Source organism: Marmota monax, unplaced genomic scaffold (genome assembly GCF_021218885.2).
Source record: "Marmota monax isolate L192 unplaced genomic scaffold, Marmota_monax_Labrador192_F-V1.1 WCK01_AAM20220418_F8-fsc00109, whole genome shotgun sequence".
NCBI lineage: Eukaryota > Metazoa > Chordata > Mammalia > Rodentia > Sciuridae > Marmota > Marmota monax.
The window spans coordinates 4851711-4870096 of NW_026695229.1; the positions used below are offsets into that span (position 1 = coordinate 4851711).

The window sequence follows — 18386 nt, forward strand, 5'->3', positions numbered from 1 at the left end:
AGTTTTCTCATCCATAAAATCAAAAAGCTGCAGAAAGAGGCTCTAAGTCTTCTCTCTATTGCTCTGGATCAGAGATATCAGGATATACTATGGCATAACCAGTCCCTGCCTATGTCACCAACCCTGTGTCCCAGAGGAACTGCCCTTTGGTTATTATTCTCTGGTGGCCTGTTCTTCCTATCTCAAGTTCTGTATCGGCTGACCCTTCTTAGAAAGTTGTAGAAAGCTCTACCCGAGGTGGCTCATCTTCATCTCCCAGGTCTCAATTTTCAACACACCTAAATTAGGCCCTCTGTACTATTCTCTGTTAATACCTGGGCCATTTCCTCTATTGCACTGAACCCCTAGAAGTTCATTTGTGCACTCATTTATTTACTCATTTCTTCTCAGAGGCCTTTCTTTCCCTCTGTTCCACGAGAATCATGTCTCACTCGTTTTTATAAGTCCCCCATTCCCAGCACAGACAGCAACAAGTAGTTATCCAACTCAGTTAAATATTTGGGAATGAATAATTTAAAAAAAAACCCTAAAACTCTCTCTCTCTCTCTCTCTTTTAGATAGTACTTATTACTTTTACTGATACTATAAGATAAAGAAAGTCATCTCATAATATTTAGAAGATGGAACCAGAGATTTTTAAAGACACTGATAATCTGGCACTGAATTCACCTAGTTTCCAAAGTGTTTCTTTATTCATTTTTGTGTTGTCTCTCCAACATAAACAAGGCATTTTCAGCAAACAGCATGAAGGACAGACAGGTTCCTACCTCCCATCCGGCAGCATTGATGAACCTGCCAGATACATTCTTCCTCCAGGATCCTACTGTCCTACAGAGAAGGCTGATGAGGCACTGAACAGAGACCATGATCTACTCTCTGGTCTCAAGGCTGAGCTCCTGTATGTTAGGTTAGCAACAGAAAAATCTGCACTGATTAAGTTGTAGGTCTTGCCACCCAACTCAATGGGTGAGGTGGAATAGGAAAAGGTCATTTTCATTGAGATATCTTTCCTGACCACACCAGACCTAAAATTATTAAGGGTAGGAAACCATTTTAGCTATTCAATTGAAAGCAAGAAAGCTATATTGGAGGGTTAGAAATTTCTCCTTTCCATTTACATTAGCCAAAAGACTATAGGAAGATGAGGATCATTTGAAATACCTTATCTTCTAATGGCAGTTCAATATCTAAGAGAAGGTATTAGCATGAGTAAGATATTTTTAATTTAATTTAATGTGAATAACTGGATATTTACAGCATTAGCTTTAACTTTGTGGGGCGAGGACTACAGGCTGCTTTTGATAATGTGAACCGTCTAGTCTTAGATGGAATTCTCCAGTGTGATGGAGAACTTACAACTTCAGGAGACTTGAAATATTTCACAATATACTTTCCCATGTGTGCTGTTATTCTTTGAGTTATATTAGCTATAAGATTAAAAAAAAGACTTGTGATGTACATCTGGACAACATGTTTGAAAAAGTCTGACATAACCAAGTACTATATTTTGATATGCCAGTGGGCTTTTGTGAATATTTGTTTTATATGGCATTTTTAGAGCTGTCTGAATGATTAAGCAAATATATAAAACGTACAAAACCATATACAAACTTTTAGATAGACACTTGCTCTTTTAACCTTTTATTTTGTATCTATCCCTTTGTTTCTATATCTATCTATCAATCAGGAGGTAAAATAGCCTTAATATAGACCTTAATTTTTGGAAAAAATAGTATTATACATCTACCCTATAGAAACGACCTTTAATACAAGTGTCAATTGACATTCTAGTTACTCATGAAAGAGCTCCTTAATTTATTTATTCAAGGGCTATTTGTTGGTCGTACCATTGTAAAAGGACACAGGGGTTGAAGGGTGGGACTAGAGCTTTTTAATGTTGTGTCCTATTAAAGGCAAGCAGCAAGCCATTCAATGAAGAAGTAAATATATTTTTATCAAATAATGATAAATGCTTTTATTGATCTCCTTGACAAGAACTGAGGTATAAATATGAAGGAGATGGCCATGGCATGCTGTAGAAATCTGAATGACATTAAACATTCAAGTCATTAAAGTTAAGTCATTAAGTTTAATAGCATCCTTAAAAATTTAATGACATCTTTACCTATGCACTGCCAATACCAAAGGCAAATTAGGTATTAGAAAACATGTAAAAATAAAAGTCACATGTGCTTGGATTAAGTTAACAAGCAGAAGATTGGAATGCAGACATTGATATTCACCAGGCACAGGACCTGGGCCAACTTCATCTTGCAAAGACCCACTGTGCTTGTTCATAAAACAAAAAGAACATTACTTTGTTTTTCAAAACTTCTGTGAGGTAAAAACAGGTGAGTGTGTCTTGGGTCTCCACTGCCCTGTTACCTGGTACATCAAAGAGATCAAATGCACCTCCATCCACGTTCTCTCTTCCACCTCTCACTCTGGAGAAAGTTGGCTGCCCTTTCAGAAGTCTTCCTTTCCTGCCATCCATTGGTCCTACCACTAACTGGCTATTGATAAAGTCAGTTTTTAGATCTCACAAAATGAAACTTAGAACAGGGAAAGGCAAAGTACTACTGTTCTTCTAGCCCAAGAACTGGCAAATGGTGGTGTAGCTAGTTACAATTATCCTAATTATCATCTTAACATGGCAAGTGGATCTCATCTTGGGTTACCTTGATTATCTCCTACTTATTAGAAATGACATATTTATCTTAACATAGTGTTCTTGTGTATTCAAGAGTCAGAGAATGTACAAAGGCTCAGAGGCAAGAAGGAAAATGAGGGTGTGATGGCTCTGGGTCAGCTGACTGTCACAGGCTCTCCTGAAACCTGACTGATTTTTAAAGTGAATCTCTTCCTCCACCTCTAATGAGAATGAAGGCATTTGCCCTGGAGGTAAGAGGGAAAATCATTATTCCAAGTCAGGACACTGATGGTCTCTCAACTACTAGAACTAGCTTGGCAGAGATCAAGAAGGATGAGAAATTGAACAGAAGGGAGAGAAAGGTTGTTGACAGAGTGTTTATATGTGAATGAAAGCTTGTATGAACATCACAGTATGCCACATTTCCAGTCAAGCCATGTACTAACTGCACAATCTGAGCAAATTGAGATACAGCCAATGGCACTCTATGACCTAGGCATATTTGCCAGAAGTGCAGGAACATCCAGGTATTGAGTGGCTCACTTCCTCATGGCCAGAATGGAATGGTCACTGGTATAGCATAGCCGGACCCATAGTAGTTTCAGCCCCAACAGGGACAATCCTGGGTCGGTTCTACTGTGACTTCACCTATGTGGGGAGGCAGAAGGTAGTATCCTACCACTGTAGATCCACACTAGCTTTAATAAAAAGTGCCCCTTTCCTATATACTGGGTATCATATTTGCAGCTTACAAATGTGAAGACGGAATTTCAGAGCAGAAAGGTAATTTAGGCTTACACAGCTGCTTGGTGGCAAAGCTGGAATCTGACTCCAAATAGATCTGACTCCAACACCTATAATGATTACAGTGGCTAATCTTGAAAGCACCCCAGAAAACTCACTGTCAGTGTACTGACTACCATTACGGAAGTACAGTTACTTGTTTTACTTCATGTTTCTACATGTTATTGGTCAAGTGAAAAGAATAAAGAAAAGCAGCAGAAAATGACACACAAAAACCAAGATTTATGATATTTAAACATTAACTAAACCAAGATTTATGATATTTAAACATTAACTTGCCTGAAAGGAGCATCATGGATAACTGAACTAGAAGAGAATCAAAACTGTAGTGAATATTATCTATAATTATAATGCATCAATGAAATTTTTTAAAAAAATATACTGCAGTGAAGAACATTATGTCATTTATTATTTCTAGTAAATATGGTTATGTTCCTACTGCTAACATTTTTTTTTTCCTGGACACTTGAGGTTTCTCAAACATGGACTCACCATGGAAAACCCATCAATTAACAATGAATGCTTTTGCCCTTTCATAGAAACAAACATTAAAACATATTTCCCTCACTTATTAAAAGCAAGATTAGTGAAAACAGCCTTTAGTCTGTACTTTTAAGGCCAAGAATCATCTGTGGTTTGCAAAAGTGAAAATTTTAGGTGAAATGAGAGCTGAAGTTCACAACCAGGATTTCTTAATTAACTAATTAGATTACCAAGTTAATTCTATCTCCATCATTTGTGAACTAGCTCAGTTCAAACACTAAATTATAAGCAGACAAAAGCAGTATAAATACACATAAAATTCCATTTTGGCTTATTCTCTATTGATATCAGTCCAAGTGCAATCATAAGTGAAGAGAAATACTTCATATTAATTGTGTTTACAATCATGTTTACTTTCCTTACTTTCATGTAAGGAAGTGTCAAAGTGCTTTCATTCTATAGAAAAGGCATGATCAAAGCTAAGCTCTTTGAAATTAAGCTGAAAATATGTAATAGAAAAAGCAGGATACATTCTGTTACCACATTCCCTGTGATAACTGACCAGTACCAACCGGGTTTTGTTTTCCAAAGTCATCTACATTTATTTTCTACTGTACTAAAAATCCACTCTTAACTTTTTATTTTTCCCTCTCAGTGGATTGCGTTCCTTTAACAATAGTAGGATAAGGTTTTTGCCACAACTGGCCTTCTTATTTTTGTTCCTGTTCTGTACACACAACCAGGTACAAAATGGGTTTTGCTCTGGAGAAGTATTATTAGTAAGGAAAGACCTAGATAAAAAGGCTTGCCATACTCCCTGTCTCATTTCATCATAAATGAACAACTACTCTTTCTATACATGGGCTACTACTGACTCATGTATGTAAAAAAATTATCTGGGGCCGGATTAATAGTCTTCGATTCACTGTCCTGATATGTGACTTGTGTCCCAGGACAGGTTTTTATTCTTCCTTTTAAAGCAATCAGTACAGAACATGCATCATGATGGGTGCACTCAAGTGATGACATTTCACTAAAAACACATATAATGGATTCAGGAAAATACATACCTGATTGCACTTGCAGATAAGTGACCATAGGAGCCACTGGCTGAAGAGCTGCTACGGGAATTATTGAGAATTGTGACCAGGGAGTTGGGAGATGTCCTTATCATGGTCTGAAGGTCAAAGCTATGATCGGACAGTGGTGATATGGACAGGGTGCGTTTTCGGCTCGGCCTGGCTGACAGCCTGGGGCTGGGGAATCTGGTGCCTGTTATATAAACAAAACAGAACCTGATTACCTGCAGTTGGACTCTATACCTGTTATTGATTGCGACTGGCCTGTGAGAGAGAAGTGAAGGATAAGAAGCCGGCAACTTGTGGTGACAAGCACCGTTCCTCCCCCTTGTGATCTACTGGCTACAATTGAGGAAATCAGGGAGAAATATTTATCTTCCAGAGGCTTACCTCGGGGGAGCTCTGTTTATTAATGTGCAGGCAAAATGATAAATCGCTAAACAAAAGGGAGAGACTTTTATGTGTTATCCCTCTCATTGCTAGTGATTTATGAATCTGACGGCTGTTTAGATATTCCCATCATTAATTCACCACAAGCGACAAAGACAGTGGTTCCCACAGTTGCAACGCACCGCCCTCCCCACCCCTGCACACGCCATTTTAAGGCAATGAGCCGAAGGAAAATATGAGCTAGAGCATCCTAAAATAAAACTTCAGCTTCGCTATGCCCTTCTTTCCCCCATGATTTCTGGAGTTATCTGCTCCCTGGAATGCTTAAAGCATTACTAAAACAACTTATATTACCCTAAATCAGTGGTTCTCGATTGGGGGTTATTTCGTACCCCAGGAGAACTGTGACAACATCTGGAGACATTATAGGCCTCACAACTCAGGGAGTGCTACTGGCATCTAGTGGGGAGAGGCTAGGGGTGCTGCTGAAATGTACAGGGCAGCCCCACACTAAAGACTATCTGGCTCAACAGTAGCAAGCTTGAGGACAGCTGCCCTAAATTCCCCAAACTCGAAAAACATAGATCCCAAGAAACATTAAAAGTCTTGGGATGTTATTTGTGTATAGGTTTTCCAAGAGGGCAGGCAAAAATCTCTGTGAGAGTGATAATGAGATTCCACGTGCATGTTAATTTTTCTCTGGAGCTTGCTTCTCCAATCAGAACCAACAGAGGATAATGCATTTATTAGAATTTTTAGCCTTCAAGAAGATTCCACCATGCAGTCCTGATCTGGAGATCAGCAACTCATCTTAAGATTCCAACTTAATACAATTGGGTTTACCTGAGGAATTAAAAATTAAATTCCCATTTGCATTCATATTTGGTAAATATGAAGATCTGAATCTCTTAGGGAAGAATGTGGCCCACAGGTTCCACTCCCACCTTTGAGAAGGTCACATTTATGACAGAGTTATCGAACCTAAAATTTAACAAAAGAATAGAAACATAATACCCCAGGAAAGAGGCAAATCAAACGTGAATAGCTTAAAACACCAACCAGGGTTTCTACTATATTATAGCATGGGTATACCTGCTTACAGGAAGAAGGCAATTTTGAAGTACCCAGAAAACTGAAGTACTAGGTAAACCTTCTCTACAGAAAAAGGTGTAGGCGCTTGATCCCCGGATAATTCACTAGGAATACTTTCTTCACCCAGAGATGGGTCTTGACACAAGTAATGATCAAGTGAGCTTTGTGATAATTTAACGAAAAGGGTTAGATGAATATGAAAGCCTGCATAGTTAATACTGTAATCACAAACTGGAATTTAGTTAGTACTATCCTTGTATACAACTGGAAAACCAATTTGACAAATGTGGTGCCTACTCAAATTTTTCTTTTGGGCATATTTAAAATGAGTTTGCTCATTTAGAACAGTTTCATTCCCAGTCTGATTTAGGGCCATGTTGGTACAGAACTGTAATCCAAACTATGCACACCTTTTACTATTTAAATCAGCATTTTACTTTTACTATAATATTTGCCTTAAACATACCTATTTCACATTCTGATTTAATCATGGAAGGTTTTAAAGAAGATAGGCATACCACTTCCTAACATTCCAAGGATAGAGCAGACTTACTGTTGATTTCCATGTAATGCTGGATAATAACCTTTCTCAATGGGACTCAGAGTTAGAAGCAGCAACACACGCTTGACAGCGCTTGTCCCTGGAACACCTCTAGCTTGTTAACTCACTAACTCTTGCAGTGATGCAAGAGATCGATAAGGGGGTCATTGGACATAATAAAACACCAGAGGCTTCACATCCCCCACACATCATGCAAAGATAGAGCCTGGGGCCTTGCATGACCTTTTCACCCACCATGAAACCCTTAGGGTCACACATGGCCTGCTTGGGATATCTCTGTTTTTCCCCTCCATCAGTGGTTCTCAGTTACGAGGGTCTGTGTCAATATAAACAGTGTGGATCTCAGGGGCCCTCACCTCTAGATGTTCTTTATAGAGATTACAAGTTTTCGTATCCTCTAAGGTGCCTCTAATCCCAAAAGGAATAATTAGAGCCATACACAGATCTGTTTATTCTAACATGCTACATATAAATACTCTAACTTCACCTTGCTGAAACCCAAACGTGCCTACCATTGGCACATCTACAAATCAGGAGTGTTCATCTGAAACCAGTTTATTGTGGTATCTGCCAATGAACTAGTCCTGAAGATCCATAACAATGGATCAGCCTGATCAGGTGGATCCCAATTTGTATCTACCACTGTAGGTGGCAATGTAGGAATTTAAGATTAATGTTTCAATTCTCCGTTGGACAAATCTCCTATGACAGAAATTCCCATGCGCTCATCACTGTAAATTCTGTCTAACCAAATGCTATTTAACAGGGAAGGAATTTAGTACTTTCCTACAGACTTTTTAATATGTCCTTCCCAAGTAACTGAGTGAAGGAAAAGAAGTGAGTGCTGTATATGGGGACAGTGGTTTGGGGGTTCCACCAAAGGGAGTTGCTAGAACACAAGGTAAGCATTTTCAAGGCAGCTGAAAGGGAAGCAGTCCTTCACCAATCAGGCGGCTGCCTTCTGAAACAGAAGCCAGAGTATTCTTATTGTTCCAACAAGAAGAGTTCCAATCTGGCTTCCTGTTAATTGTTTTGTTTCTCTATGGTAATAAAAAATTCTGACAAAGAAAAAGGAGGTATCTTTTTTATGTGATGAATGATAGGACATCTATATTCCTACTTAATGACGATCAATTTACCATATACTCCAGCAAATTAAAATTCCTTTAATTAGTTTTTACAAAGTAAAAGGGTAGCTTCATCCTTTATTTAGATAAAAACCGCCACTGCCTGACTAAATACATTCTCATCAAATACGGAAAGTAATGTGGGCTGACCTTCCAAGGAGTCTCTCTTATTTTAATTCTTTATTTGCCGATTTTAAATAACTGATTTGCATAATAACGCTGAACTTTTTCCCCCAACAATCGCTAATTGAAATGTGGTTATGATGAATCTGAAATGCAAGCTCTCTACAGAGCCAAACAACAAAACCCCTGCACAAGATGTAACATATTTCTTTTACTTCTTTGTGTTTGGGGGGGAGTGGGGGGGGGAGCTGCTGGATGGAAACCAATACAGGGTGCTTTCAAAGGCTGCACTGAGGTACTTCTGGGTGGTACTGAAACTAAGGCTGTGGATTCACATCCCTGTGTGAACCAATCACCTTCTCTTTTCCAAACCTGATAAATGAATTGCCAAAGAGATGACAAATGCACACCTTCTCACACAGAAGAACCTAAACAGACTCTAGACAGAAATGCATAAATTGACTGCTGTTGTTAAGAAAAACAAAACTCCCAACAAATGCCCTATTCAAAGTCCCACTGTCATATCCAATGGGGGGACTGAGTTGAGGTATGAGGTGGGTGAGGCTTTAGGTTCACCATTCGGGATCTTGGAAAGAATACGTGATAGGATAAATGAAAGTCCTGGGATGTATTGAAAAGCCATGATCAGGGACTCACTTGTGATCATCATACACCTTAGGGATCCCAAAATACATGATGCACACACCTCATGAGCCCATTTTCTTCCACTGCTTTGTAATAGAAGTAGACTCTTCTGATTTTTTTTCCCTAAATGTATTTTTATTTTTTTCTTACATGTAACTATTTTGACCCTTTCACTTACTCAGCAGCTACAAAATGTCTTAATGAAATGTAAGTTTTAATGTTCAGAAGATAGGGCAAAACAATCATTTAATGTAAAAAATGCAAAACCAATTTTAGGTTTTTTTTTTTTTTTCACTTAATTTTTAAAGCATTAAACCATGAAGTTAAGAACAACTGAGCAAATGCCCCTTTGTTTTGTCATCAAAAGAATCAGGGCAGGATAATTTACCAATTGTTTTTATTTATATACAACTTCCAAACTACAGTTGCCTTCGCCTTCCTGTTCACTGGTGTCCCTGAGCCAAATGATCCAGCTGATCACATCTAAGGAATCTTTCTAAGAAACCAAGGGACCAGAGCTCTGAGTATCAGTGGTTCTTCTACCCTTCTCAGAATTGAAAAGTTAGACAGTAACCTAATTTTTGTACCTTCCTTTCCATTTCATAAGTTAGTATTTCTCACCCCCACCCCCACCCCCACCCCACCAGGGCTTTAGAAAATAGCCCTGTCACTTACTATCCATGGCATGAAGATATTCCATGTGGATGGCCCCTGCACCAGCAGTGGCAGCAGAGGGGAGGATGTCAGCATAGGGGCTGCGCTGGCCGGCCAGCAGGGCCATCTGGTGATAGTACTCCGCAGGGCTGACTCCAGCATGGGGGGCTAGAGGAGGAGACAGAGAGGCACAGTGACAGTTGGAAGAACTAGACACTTTTCTTGAGGCATCTCAGGTCTACCTGTCATGCACCCCTTGAATGCAATTTCTTTCATGGCTCATTATTCCTTTAACTCAAAATATATTAAGTATCTTTTATTTGAAAGTAAAACTGAAGGAACTAAAAGAACAAAATATGTTATAAAGTTTTCATTGTTCAGCTGAAAAAAAATCAACAAGAATTCAAAATGATTAAAATGCATCCCTTAAGATGGGGATATATTCTGAGAAATATATCATTAGGGTATTTTGTTGTTGTGGGAACATCATAGAAGGTATCTAAGCAAACTAAGACAGTAATGCTATCACGAAGTGCTATAATGGGACCTTCACTGTACATGGATCTTTCATTATGTATCCATCTGTTATTGACCAAAACATTATTATGTGGCACATGGCTTTGTGTACAGAACCATGATTGACCTCCAAAATAAAACAGTTTCTTATACCAAATCACAGCATGTTCACATTTCTTACAATAGTAGACAACTCAGACAACTGTGATATCTTTCCAGACATACTTAAAATACTTCCCTAAGCTCTTGACAGGAGTGTCTGAGTTAATGTTCACGAACACGAGGAGTCAGGGTTTACCAGAAGAAAAAAAAAAAAAAAAAAGAAAGGGAGCACAGTTTTAATGACACACAACTGAATGATAAGCTGCAATTTCATGTTCCATAATTTAAAAGCTCTCTTTTCCCTTTTTTTTTCATTACAAAATCAAAAAGAAAATATACCTATCAATCTAGAGCAATTTACTGGCAAGAGTCAGCTTTATATGAGTGGGATAATAACTGGTTTCCACCTGCCAATTTATGTGCAAAAGCAGCAAGATATTGTAGCAGTTCTGAGGGTGGCCTCCAGATTCACAGAGATCTGGATTCAAACCAGCTAGAGGAGGTTGTTGAGAGCAAAAAAGTAAAAGCATGCATGTAAAGTGCTTAGCACATAGCATCTGATCAATAAAAGTTAGTGCTACAATGATTATCTACCAACACCAGCATTCTGGCAAGAGGTCTGTGGATTTTTTTTTATTTGTGTCCATATAGTTTTTACATGGGACGTGGTAAAGACAGAAATATTTTTTAAAAATGAAAACAGACCACAGGAGGGAAATAGTAGAGGCATTATTTGATTGGGTGTTAACTGGAGACCTGAGAAGCAGGAAAAAGAAGACATGTCAACCAATGGAAGGATGATTTATCCATTCTCATCATTCTCATCATGGAAAGCAGATGATAAGCATGCTTTTCAGCAAAGTGACTAGAAGTACAACTTACCCCTGACCAGATTAAATTTCCACAAGCCAGGCATAATTCCAAGTCCACTTTGAGCTGCCTCCTGCCCGCCCTCTGTGTGCTCTGCTTGCTGATCATTTCCACAACTCCCAAGCACTCCGCAGAGAGGATGCTCCATTTCTCTCATTGCAAAATCATATCCAAAGCAGAAAAGCTAACTCATATTTGACTGTCTCTCGGTTTTATTTTATTTTTAAAATGCGACTCTGGTTTGAATGGCAAAACTCACTCCTTGAGTAGAGTACCTTACAAGTATGTTCATTGCATTGAATCAGGAGAAAACAAAACAAATGAGCTAGTGGTTACTGTTGGAAGACAGCTATTCCTGGGAACACAGTGGACTGGATGCTTCCTAAGAAATGTTGTGTAGCTTCCCACTGTGCACAATCAACCTAGGAAGCAGTTGGCTTGGAGAACATGGAAGAGGGTGCATAGAAGGCACATTAAATATTCTTCAGGGAAATGAAGGGCATGATGTTTCTCTTTGCTTTCAAAACAATCACAAGTGACCTGTAATCTGTTGCATAGAACTCATAACCTCCTATCTGCAATTAATAAAACTCAAGGGACTCTGGATCTTAATTCAGATTTCAGTAATTATGGGCAAACAGATTTGTACATGTGTGCAAAAGACTGGGAATACTTTTCCTAAATATAAGGAATGGGTCATAACTTTATAGTCGGGGTAATACACAGCTCAAATTAAAAGTGATGTGAAGAATAATTAATTGGGAGGCTAATAGAATCAACAGGAATATATGAAGTGTTATAAAAATAATGTCTAAATTTATTTCTTTTCCAACTCTTCTGATTACAGTTTTTATTTTGTATGGTCAAGAATAAAAAGTACATGCAACAGGTTTGAGCCATCACATATTCTGAGATCTTGCTACTCAGAGTGTGGTCCATGGACCAACAGTTTTGACATCACTTGGAAGGTTTTTAGAAATGCAGAATCTCAGGTCCCACCTGATGTAGAGTCAATTCTGTCAGGATCCCTAGATGATTGTTACATACATTAAAATTTGTGAATTACTGCTCTAATTTGTACATCTGTACAAATGTGTCTCTGAGATACAGAAAAGAGAAGGGTTCATGAGAAGGTAAGGAAAACGCTCAGGTTACCCATACACATGTGGAAATGGCTGCAGAGACAGTCTAATCATATATGGAGAGCAGAAGAGGATAGTAGTTAGGAGCAAGGATTGGGGAGTCAGCAAAATGTGACTTTGAGTTCCACCTCTGCCATTTACTAGCCATGGATAAGCAGGTTCTAAGTTAGTATATCCCTCTGCACCCTGCTATCCTTACCTGAAAATGGAGATAACACTATCCACATAGAAGTGTTATGAGGTTAAAATAAAATCATGCCCTTGAAGCATTTGGTACTGCGTCTGACACATGGGAAACACTCACTAAATATCACATCTACTTTATATAATGTCCCAGGTGAGGTGCAGGGGGAAGGCAATCTAGGGAAGCAGAATTGGCCTAAGACTTACCATCTGTAGGGCTCAGCCCCCGGGCTGCTGAGATCATGGACAGGGATGGGCTGCTGTGCAGGGATCGGATGTAGTCCATGTAAGGATTAATATAGGGGTGTGGAGGGCTGAAGGGAGACTCAGAAGCTGCAGCAGGGTTCCGATGCGGGGAGATCCTAATGAAGGGCAGGTCTGAATACGTCGGGCTACTAGATAAGGCAGAAGGCCTGTGTATGGAGAAAATCAAACACAAGAGGTAAGCATGAGACAAGCATCAGCATAGGCAGAGGCTGTCTGTGAAATAAAATAAATAAGATTTTAAATGACCTTAAGGTGTCTTTGAGAAAAAGTGACAGGCACATATATTTCCAGTACTCTTACCTTAAAATCGGGACAGTACACTGAAGGTAGAATGCCATCAGGCAATTATTTGGGCAAAGAAAAGTGACCACTGAAAAATTTCATCACACTCTGAATATAAGAAAATAAAGGTCAGCCTTTGGCTTCCCCCATGAGAAGAAATTCTAAAAAACAGGCAAATGAGCTTAAAGTGGTTGCTACAGTTAATTTTTAATTTGATTCAAACATTAGCAGCACCATTTAAAACTTATTTCTTACCATTAGGGGTTGCATAGAGAGAGAGAAAGAGTGTGAGAGAGAAACCCCAAATTCATCTGGTCGAAAGTCTAGGCACACCCATGGCAGGGCTACCCATAAATGAGAGGGGAGACTAAAGTCTACAAGAAATGTGAAATTGGCCATTCCATATATACATGCACACACTTGACTGCCAAAGTACTCATGGGGTGAGTAAAACCAGTTTTATGGATTTGGGATTCACTGCTTTGAAGGCAGTTTCTTTTCTCTGTGAGAATCAGCTTTCTGCTTATGTCCATTTTCTTTCTTTCTTTTTTTTTTTTTTTTTTTTTCATATCAGGGATTGAACCCAGAGGTGCTTAAACACTGAGCCACATGCCCAGTCCTTTTGTATTTTATTTAGAAACAGGGTCTCACTGAGTTGTTTAGGGCCTCACTTAAGTTTCTGAGGCTGTCTTTGAACTTGCGATCCTCCCGCCTCAGCCTCCAGATATGCTGGGATTACAGGCATGTGGCACTGCACCAAGCTTAGGTCCATTTTTCACATGACCTTCTAATTGGCTGTGTTTAGCAAACAATCAGAAACTAAGTACTTCTAGGATTAGAAAGTTGGCCAAGAATGGGATTTTGATCGAGCTCATGCCTTGGTTATAATGAGCTAAGGCAGAATGCAAGCTCTGAACAAATTCAAGTAAGTCATGAAATACCCCTTGCTGCCACCATCCTGGTCTGCTCTTGGAGACTTCTCTGCCTGGTCCCTGAACTCTTTCATACTCACCAACCCCAGCCACCCCTGAAGTCCCTGGGGACACCATGACTAGAATGGCCAGTCTGCATAGCCCTCACACTGCCTTGTTCCTTCCCTAGTGGAAAAGATTTTGTGTGGAGAATCCAGTGAATTGGCTGAAAAGTTAAACATGGTGCTCTTCATTTTCCCCTTTCACAGAGGGCATGGCCATAAGAGAGAGAGGCCCTGATAGATCCAAATCAAATGAGAACAGCAAATTCCTCTTATTCCACTGGCTTGAGGAGTTAAATGAAAGAGAGGGAGAAGAACATTTGTCCTCGAGAAGCAAAGGCACTGCTGACTGGATCTCACCCTCACCACTCTGTCAGAACAGAGCCTTGGTGAACCAACATGGGCCTCACCAAGTGCACACCACAGGTGCTGAAATGAGCGCGCTGAAGTTCAAGTGGTGAATTCTCTCTCAGTAGAAAATAAAACGAAGCTCAAGTATGGTTGGGGGTGATTTCTTCTTTTTTTAACTAAGAAAAAAAAAATAAAGCTTTTTATTTGTTACTCAGATTCTACTTCCGGTGAAGTAAAACAAAAATTCCAGAGTTTACTAGATTTATAAGTCACTACCATAAACTAGCTATTTCTTTACAAAACAATGCAAGGTTTTCATATCCACTCAGAAATTAGTCGAATTGGGTATGTTTAAATTGATTAACTAGGATGATGTGTGTACATGTACTGATACAACATATAGTAACCCATAAATGTATCACCCCGTAAGTATGCACAATAACATATGTGTCAATTAAAAAAATAAAAATAAAACAGCCCACCTGAGAAAATCATAAGATAAATAGAAACTGGCATGACCAATTGGAGCTCCCGCCTTGGTTATAATTTTGTAGCTTTGTTACTACAAGTTAGCTTTGTGTCACTGTGAAACCTGGCCTCCATTTAGACATGTCTATCACTGGTTAAATCCTAAGTTCCATTCAGACATGTTTGTTACATTACAGGGTAAGGGAGATGCTCAAATTCATATATTCTTTCCTTCTTTCTTTCTTTTTAGTGATTGAACCAAGGACAGTCTACAACTGAGCTGCATTCCCAATCTTTTTTTTTTTTTAATTTTTTGTTTTTGAAACAGGTCCCATAAAGTTGCTGAGGGTCTCATTAAATTGTTGCGGATGGCCTTGAATTTGCCATCCCCTGCCTCAATCTCCCAAGTCGATGGGATCACAGGCATGAACCACGCCCAACATTTGTTTTCAACCAGAAAGGACAATAAATTCTTCCAATATGGATCAAAAAAATAATTTTTGCAAAACACAAGCTTATTTGTAAGTTTATGCTGAGACACCAGCACAGAGGACACTGAAGAGCGGTGGCTTCAAAAAGCCCCTGGGATTTCACCTCCTGACAGGCTTTTTTGAACATAACAAATTCTGTCTGAACCATATGAGCTAAAAGCCAAGGGAAGTCACCACATTTCTTACCGGGATTCTTTGATTTAGACAAAGATGAGAACCTACTATTTTTCTAAAATTCCAGAGTAGAAAAGAGTAGTAAGAATACCTCCAGAGGTCCAAATTCTGTTTTGGAGAATGATGCACAGGAAGACAAATCAGCATCCAGAAAAATATGAAAATTATAGAGATCAGGCAGGAGTGGTCACCAATCCCAAAGAAAGCCAAGGATGCTCAGAGATGGCTGGCACTCTCCTCTCCTTGTGAAAGTCTGGAAATCTGACATCTGCTCTACTGTGTCACTCTCATTTGTTCTTTCCCACAGTCTAAAGGTAAATGCTCTGCAAGCTTCCTGTGAGTCAGGATCTAAGACCGGGCCATGGGTTCCCTGGCAGAAGCATTGGGTTCTGCTGGCCACACACACACAAGAAAGAAGCAACACCAGGAAGGAGTGTTCCTCCAGGATTTGGAGATGAAGTTGGGGTTCTTCACTCTATTGCATTCAAATGTGTCCTTTCCAGAGTGATACAGCAGAGGAGATAGGATCCCCGTTAGGTGGATGAAACATGCATTTAGATAAGAGTGCAAAATAAGCAAGCTGATATCCCTCAAGAAACAAACCATCTAGTAATTAACTCCTGTGAATGGAAAGTGATCAGGAGTTACAGGAATAGAAGAGTCTTTAATAAAGGTTACTCATTTGGAGGTCATCAGGAACTCTGGACACAGGTGTTAGACCTCAGCACAGTGGGAAGCAGTAAGGGTGGGAGCCCAGCTCTGCTCCCAGCAGCTGTGTGACCTTGGCTATGATCCCCACCCTCTCATTTTTGTACTCAACTGTTCATCAGGGAGGATACCTACTTTGAAAGGGTCTTGAGAAGTTAATATAAGTATCCCCATATACTAAGTCCAGTACATAATGAATATTCACTACATACACACGTCTTTATACATATAAAATCACAGGTAATACATAAATATATCATCATGTACATATATATTAGGGGTGCAAATACAGCATTCTGTATTATTTCAAATAATGAAATGCTAGGACCTTCTTTCTGTTGTTTTTTTTTCTTTTTTTTTTACGATTGTTTTTAGATTTACAGCAAAACTGAGCTACAGTAAAGAGATATCCTGCATCCCCACTGCCCCCCACACATACACAGCTTCTTGCCATTATCAACATTCCCCACCAGAGCAGTACATTGTTTTACAACCGATGATCCTACATTGATATGTCATTATAATGTGAACATCCATAATTCACATGTCTAATGATATGTACCCAGCATTAGAGTATTAAAGAGTAGTTTTACTGTCCCTAAAGTCCTCTATGTTTCACCAATTCTTTCTTCCTTCCCCCACCTTTCAACCCCTAGAAACCACTGGTCTTTTTACTCTCTTCCTAATTTTGCCTTTTGCAGAATGCCACATAGCTGGAATCATACAATAGGTAGCCTTTTTCATACTGGCCCCTCTCACTTAGTAATAGACATCTGTTTCCACTCTGTCATTTCATGGCCTAAAAGCTCATTTCTTTCTAGGGCAGAGTAATATTCCATTGTCTGGATGTAGCCCAGTTTATGTATCCATTCTCCTACTGAAGGAAAGCTTGGGAGATTCCTGAGCACGTTCCTTGCAAAGCGAATCTGGATGCTTGAGTCTGCATTTTCCCCTTCTGAGAGCATGTTGGAAGTGTGTCCTTGGGTTTCCCAAGGTTATCTGGCAATAGTCATAAAGTCACATGATGTGGTTCAGAACATAAACTAGGTAATGCAAGAGTTTTGAAAAGGAACTAGACTTGACCTCAAGTTCTGTCACTCACTTTCACTCAGGGATCAGTTTGTTTACACACAAAACAATAACAAGAAGATGCTAAGAGGATTGGAGTCCATGCATGTAAAGATGGGAACTTGGTGCCTGCTGTGTAAGGCATTTGGTAAATGACTTTGTAAAACCAGCCAAACTTCTTTTCTTCTGATTCTAGACTCAGCAAAAAAGTTCAAATGGCAGTTTGGCTTCCTAGGAGAGCAGCAGCTGGTATTCCACTTCCCTTGCTTGTTTGATTTCTCACCAAAAGTTGGTAATATTAATTATGTTTCCACATCAGGCTCTTGTGAGTCGGGCTAGCATGATGTTTCTCTAGGGCTGACAAAAATGAGTTTCTAAGCCAACAACTCTGAGCATTCAACCTTGAACTACAATGGCTCTAGCAGCCGCCTGACATGGATGTAACTGTATATAAATTAGAGTCTTTCAATAAAGCTGCTTTTTACATTACCTAACAGATCCACTTTCAAATTCTTGGCAGCAAGATCATTTGTCAGTTATTATGTTTTTACCTGTAAAGAAAATCTGAGAGGGAAGGTTAAGCTTCTTAAATTGAACAGGTCAGATGTATGTTCACTACTGTGTACAAGAGCCATTCAAGATTATGACCAGAGGAGGGAGAATTCTATCAAAGGAAGAGGAGGGGGAGGTGGAAAGAAGGCAGCCACAAAGACCTCATATAAATGACACATATTATTTTACAAACTATCTTGTACTCGACCTGGTAAATGTTTGTTAAATTTATTAAGAATCTGCTTTTGAGAATTAAAGCATTGCTAAGAGAAAACTGGTAGGTGTCTCTCTCTTGGTTTATATTTTCAGGAGATACACATAGGGATGGAACTGAAGATAACTGTGGGCCTCCATCACTTTTTCTGTCTTTGTGGCTCTCCACAAAGCTCTGGGACTGTGTGCTCAATTGCTGAAGGTGGACCCAAATCATGGAGAGGAAAAAACCAAACAACAAACATTCTGGGAAAAACCCTGAAACTTAGAACTAGTCTAAAAACAGACTTTCTGTGCTATTTATGCTGTAGCAAAAGATGACAGAAACACACCTGTGAGACTCCAAACAAAATCATACAAACTGCTGTCTGGAAACCAGAGATTCCCAGGTGAGAGTTGTCTGGGCTGCCAAGGCTG

At 39.3% G+C, this 18386-nt stretch overlaps 1 protein-coding gene across 3 annotated transcripts in view; it reads right to left on the reverse strand.

Moving 5' to 3' along the window:
- Gli3 (GLI family zinc finger 3) overlaps positions 1–18386 on the reverse strand; it is a 273879-nt gene that overhangs the window by 78555 nt on the left and 176938 nt on the right. For all 3 annotated transcript variants that reach the window (XM_046437870.2, XM_046437871.2, XM_058576864.1), the window contains 3 exons: positions 12630–12835; positions 9631–9777; positions 5008–5209 (listed from right to left, as the gene is read on the reverse strand). In XM_046437870.2, the coding sequence (XP_046293826.1) occupies positions 5008–5209; positions 9631–9777; positions 12630–12835 (555 nt within the window). The remainder of the gene's footprint in view (positions 1–5007; positions 5210–9630; positions 9778–12629; positions 12836–18386) is intronic.